General features: G+C 40.1%; 1 protein-coding gene across 1 annotated transcript; it reads right to left on the reverse strand.

Annotated features, from left to right (window-relative positions):
• Positions 1-1,672: 1,672 nt before the first annotated feature.
• On the reverse strand, positions 1,673-3,079 carry LOC146626127 (uncharacterized). The gene is made up of 4 exons (XM_085361765.1): positions 2,978-3,079; positions 2,722-2,879; positions 2,220-2,310; positions 1,673-2,017 (listed from the first exon to the last, which is right to left on the reverse strand). Exons 1-4 carry the CDS (start codon positions 3,077-3,079, stop codon positions 1,673-1,675), a joined length of 696 nt encoding a protein of 231 aa, XP_085217891.1.
• Positions 3,080-6,000: the final 2,921 nt, after the last annotated feature.

A 6,000-nucleotide genomic window follows, 5' to 3' on the forward strand; every position in this document is an offset into this window, starting at 1 on the left:
GTCAACACTAATGGCAGAAATTACAGCTATCATCAATGCACGTCCACTCCTACCTGTGTCTACAGACCCAAACCAACCTTTCATTCTTTCACCAGCCATGCTCCTCACACAGAAATCAGGAGTTCCACCTCCTCCAGGAGATTTCACAGACAAGGACCTCTTCACAAAACAATGGAGGCAAGTTCAAGCGCTCGCAAACCAGTTTTGGGCCCGCTGGAGCAAAGAATACTTACCATCCTTACAACAAAGACAAAAATGGACAGTGACACGCAGAAACCTTCAAGTTGGGGATCTGGTCCTCCTCAGGGACAAGCAGACCATCCGCAACTACTGGCCCATGGCCATAGTCACAGCAACCTTTCCTGGGAAGGATGGACATGTGAGAAAGGTTGAAGTAAAAACGACCGACCAAGGTGACACAAGAACCTTCCTTAGGCCAGTTGCAGAAGTAGTTCTTCTTCTGCCTAAGGACTGATTTAAGGACTGTTGTTTGGACTCATTCCAGTTCATAGTGGCCTCACACAGGCCAGGCGGGGAGTGTGATGCCTCAAAGGCATTTATTTCATTTATCTTTAATGTTTGCTTAAAGTAATTCTTTTGTATGTATTTAAGTTAAAAAGAACAGTAAAAAGAGTTAAAAATGTTAAGAAGCTCTAATTTTGAAGGTGAACTTGCTAATAACCTCACTTCCTGGTGGGTTACCTGTATTGCTTCATTTCCTGTTTAATTCCTCTTCCTGGTTCTCTAAGAGGGAGAGTGACATGCGGTCTTGCTCTGAGGCTTATCCACAGCCATTCACTTGGGAACATTGTTCAGGCAACGCCGTAAGTGTATATATTTCATGATGAAGGTCTTAGAAAGGCATAAATAGTGGTATTTGTTAAAAATTATATTTTGTTTGTGATTCATGGAGGTTGATTTGTACATGTTAAAAAAGGATGTTTTGATGATCATTACTGTTGCTAAAGCTAACACGAAGGTGTAAGGTCACATTTTGAGTTATTTCATGATGCAATATTTATTTAAATGATCATTTTTTCTATTCTGTATTTCTTTTCAACTACAGTTTTCACCGCTTGTCAAATGAAGATTCTGAGTAAAAAGTCAACTCTACTCGGACTCGTGTATTCATTGACAGAGGTTTAGCTTGGTGTTTGATCGGAGTTGCTACACTCTGCAACAGAACATTATATTGTGTATAAAATAACTTCAATAAAAAGCTATGAAATACTTAATTAAATTGGGTAAAATTTACCCCATATTTATGTATACATTCAACAGCTGCTTACTCATTGAAATGAGGTAAAATTATCTCATGTTTGCTAGTTGGTAATACCTGATAATTACTAATAAAATTTAATTATTATCAGTTGATAAACATTACCTATTCATATAAGGTAAAATGCACCCCCCCCCCCCCCCCCCCCCCAAAAAAAAAAAAAAATATTCAAATGGTTCCTCATCTCAAAGTTTTTATTCCATAAAAATACAGAATAAAGTGCAACACAACAGCTAATGCAGACAACACTTTCAAAGGCCACTCAGTCCATTTTAAAAGCCAAAAGCACAGAAACTCTACAAGTTGTTTCTGTGCATGTACGTTATCAAACAGATAGAACAGAACACTAACACCAACATGCAATAGTTTCTGTGCTTGCTGTCAGAAGAAAAATTACAGCTCCACCAAGCTATGTCCTCTGGGAACAAGAGGGGAAAGGTGTGTGCATTGCATAAGCTTATTTTTGAGGCCGTGGACCCTTTTCAGTAGTTTCGCCCCGTCAAGTTCCAAAAACAGTTTTTGAAAAGTGTCAGATGTGTTCTTCAGCTCCTTCGGATATTCGAGGTTGAGGGCATATATCAGTCCCATCAGCAGTACACATGCCTTTGCTCGGCTTCCACATCCCTCCATCACTTGGTTTCCCTCAATCACAACGGACACATCTGATGGATCCTCCTCAGCCATGATGTTGTGGATCACGATCACCTTCATCATATTGTCTGTGTAATCCTCACATTCCTACGTGTTAAAAAGAAAGAAACAAAAAGCATACACATGTTTTATTTTATTTAAGATGCTTTTTCAATATATTTCAGTTGATCTGAAGAGGGGAGTGGACACGATGGATAGAGAAGGGGAGAACAGGGGATAGGAGAGGACAGGAGAGAAGAACATTAGGATCCCTTGAGTTAATAAGTGAACTGTTATCAATATGACAAACCTGGCAGTCATGAAAAAGATCTTCTTGTCTTTCCCCGAGGTAGCTAATGAGGCAGCAGATAAGGAGATCCCTTTTCTTCTCGATGCTCTGTGTCTGTAGGGAGATACAATTTAGTGAAAAGACTAAGTCGAGTGATTTACTTACATTAAGACTGAATTCCTTAAAAACGAAAACGTGGCTGATGCCTCTCTCCAGCTTTCAACAGGTGAGAGGCTGGGTACACCCTGGACAGCCAATCACAAGGAAACATAGAGACAGACAGGATAAACAACCACGCACACACTCAAACCTAAGGACAATTTGGAGAGACCAATTAACCTGACAGCCATGCTCTCTGACTGTGGGAGGAAGCTGGAGTACCTGGGGGGAACCCACACATGCACAGGGAGAACATGCAAACTCCATGCATAAAGACCCTGGGCCGGGATTTGAACCCAGGACCTTCTTGCTACCCACTGCAGCCCTCCATAATTACATATTTGTGAAAAAAGTCAAATAACATAGGTCATTCAAAGTGTCCAGCAGAGGTCTCATCTTGGAACCAGCAGCTCCTCCTTTGGCAGGCATAAGCTGCAAAAGACCTGGTGTGTACTCATCAAGTTTCAGCATGAATGTCTCCACCAAAGAAACTGTGGTGATGCGTCTGAACTCTTCGATGAGCTAAGAAGTAACGGGACAAAAAAATGACATTTCAATTTGTTGACATTTGTTTGACATTTGTTTTTTGGTGGATAGGAATAGTTATCACACATACTCACCTGAGCCTCAGTGAATAATGCTGGCCACCTTTCTTTTAACTCACCCACAGAGGGGCAGAGGCTGACCACTCCAAGTCTTCGGCTAGAGAACGTTTTATTCATTTTTTCTGCAATTATCTTTGCGTTGTTTTTCTTTGTTATTTCATAAATTAATTCCAGCCTCTCTTTCTCCAGTGTCTCTTGGGTTTCTCCAGTAGGATGCGGAGGGAGATAATTAACCTCTGCTTTTTTTTGGCTTTTTTACATTCTTTGATGGCACTGCATCAGCTGGATGCTTCCTTTTTAAGGCATTAATTTCAATTTCCGGGTAAGAAAACTTTCGAGATCTTAGCTTGGCACGGTAATTGTGCATCTTGTTTTTTATGCGCTGCTGCCAGCCATATAAGCCGGCAAATGATCCTGGCTCCTTAAGACACGCAAACTTTGAAACCAAGGCACTGAGAGGATCTGCTGATTGGTTGGGTAAGCAGTGTACGAAAAAATTACTTTTGCAAGGTCTTGCATTGTTGCTGATTTAACACTGGCATCCATGAAAGGTCTTCCAGTGTTGCGATATGAGTTGTTTGCCTCAGCGAGGATTAGTTGTATGTCTCGGGAAAACTCCGGTACTTGAAATGGCACTGGCCACGCAGCAGGGTGACATGAATCAGGGAGAATGATGGTGTCACTGGACCTTGACGATGCGCAGTCGGACACCTGTGAGGGTGCATCATGACTGGCAGGGCAGATGTCCGTTTCAGTAGTACTTGCAGGATGGGTGCTCACTGAAGTCGAAGAGTTCAATGCAGACGATGATCCTGATTCACATGCTGGTTGTAAGTCAAGGGTGATTACTGGCTCTTTAAGGATCACTTTAACAATGGCCTTGTCATACAAGTCAGCAGTCGAGATGACACTGAAAAACTGATTGTCAAAGTCTTTGTCTTGGTATAGCAGTCCAAATTCCCCATGTATCCCCGTCCACTGTATTAGGAATTCCTGTTGGAAGTGTCAACTTTTGAATGCTGTGTTCTTCTAAAACGACTCTTAACTGGACTGCCATTGTTTTTTGGTTTGTGTTTCCTCAGCTGTAGAGACAGAGAAAGAAAAGAAATTGAGACAGGTTATTAATAGTTGATAAGCTTACATGCATATATTTTCTTCATTATCTTCTGCCAGAGAAATAAAAGCAGAGATTTAGTTCAGTAGAATTTTGAATAAATAATTTTTGATTGTCATTTTAAGAAGAGGGAGATAAGGGCAATAGAATAGAGGAGGGTTAAGTATGCATCACATGTTTCCATTTTCTTTTTCAATGTTATATGTGTTGTTCCTGTTAAATAAACATTACAATAAACAAATAAGACAGGACGCCCGCCCATATAGTTGTTGGTAAAATAATATATTTTTTCAATAATTTCAATAAGTGCACAAACATTTGATATAACAGAAATAATCAACCCATTACACTTACTCTGATGTGCAAATGAAGTGTTTAAGGGACACCATACGGCCATCTGCTGTATTGTATGCAGCCATGTTTCTTTCAGTTCAGAATGTTTAAGGATTTCTGTCTCTCCTGTGGGCTCTACTTTGAAACTCCTCAGGTGTTCACAGTACCAGCCTCTAAGCAACTTCAGAACAAACACAGGAGTTCTGTGCACAATGATTATTTGATGGATTTCTGCAAAGTCAGGTAGGCCTCCTGTTGAGCCAAACGGCAGCATCATGCCAATATTATAGTCTGTGCCTAAAATGGTTGCTTTATTTGTCATGTTCACAAAGTCTTCCCTGGAGAACTTCCTTGCAAGGGACTCCTTAATGCTGTCTTTTAGAACATCGACTGCCACTGGAGTCTTCTGGGACACTGACAGTGCTGGCCTTTGGTGGTTGTAATCGTGGGTATGATACGATGTAAATAGCTTACCTTCACTTCTGTGGTTCGATCGGGTTCGATGGAAGCCGAAAAAATTATCACCTTAAAAGCACTTGTTGCAGGCTGCTGAGTTTGCATATTTTGCTGTGAAGTACAGCCAGACTTTTGATCGATTCGCCTTGGGCATTTTTAATCTGTAGCTCTGCTCTAAAAGAACGTACGTACCTGGACCCGCCTACTATCCTCGGAAACATAAAATGATTGGCTAGAATCGAAAACCTCAATATTGACAACCCCCCCCCCCCCCCCCCCCAACATATTTCTAATATAATATACACACTATGTAAAATACAGTTATTATCATGTCATCATGTTTTTGCAATTCCATAACGTTCCAAAAAACAACAAAGCCAGTAACTCCATTTTTGGAAAGTTAATTGTACAATCTGAATAAGCATGATTTAGCAACTTTCTAAACTGAGACAATCACTGAAATTCATAATTTTCTTTTTCTTGTGTCTTTCTTGTGTCAGACTTAAAAACTCCTTTGTCCCACACGCCATCAAACTGTTTAACTCCTCTCTGGAGGGGAGAGGGAGGGGAAACAGGAGGACAAAGGAGGGGAACAACTAAGCTGTAGTGCCTCTTCACCTCACTGTGCAATACCTTTTGTGCAATACTTTTGTAAATAGTCAACAGTGCAATAGACCTCAATACTTGAAATGTGCAATTCACTTGTATTTTTATTTTTTATTCCTATTTATTCTATTTATCCCCTTCGTATATTTTATTTATATTGTCTCTGTATTATATATATGTGTGTGTGTGTGTGTGTGTGTGTATATATATATAATATTCTGTAACTCTGTAACTTCTGTCGGTGCTGTGCTTTTTTGGAAATCGAATTTCCCAGAGGAACCCACCCGAGGGATTAATAAAGTTCTATCTTATCTTATCTTATCTTATCTTATGAAGATCATCTGTTTATACGTCTTTGAACTGCTTTGTGTTTAGAAATTCGTTCATACCCCTACAAGATGCAATAAATATATAAATAAAACAAAAATAACAAAATCATTATATAAAAAAATAAAAAAAATAAAAAAAACACCCAGCACGCCCCTGCGGGCGGTTTATCCTTCAAGCTCGGGTCCTCTACCAGAGGCCT

This window comes from Diplotaxodon limnothrissa, linkage group LG8 (genome assembly GCF_057381915.1).
Source record: "Diplotaxodon limnothrissa isolate DT_005_m linkage group LG8, D_limnothrissa_male_GT1.1, whole genome shotgun sequence".
Classification (NCBI taxonomy): Eukaryota; Metazoa; Chordata; class Actinopteri; order Cichliformes; family Cichlidae; genus Diplotaxodon; species Diplotaxodon limnothrissa.

What these genes read in the sequence shown, in the direction of transcription:
- LOC146626127 (XM_085361765.1), bottom strand. Translation starts at nt 3,079, where the DNA reads ATGAATAAAACGTTCTCTAGCCGAAGACTTGGAGTGGTCAGCCTCTGC. An exon ending in CATTATTCACTGAGGCTCAG is followed by an intron (nt 2,880 to 2,977) that starts GTGAGTATGTGT and finishes GTTACTTCTTAG; the next exon opens with CTCATCGAAGAGTTCAGACG. An exon ending in ATCTTTTTCATGACTGCCAG is followed by an intron (nt 2,018 to 2,219) that starts GTTTGTCATATT and finishes TTTAACACGTAG; the next exon opens with GAATGTGAGGATTACACAGA.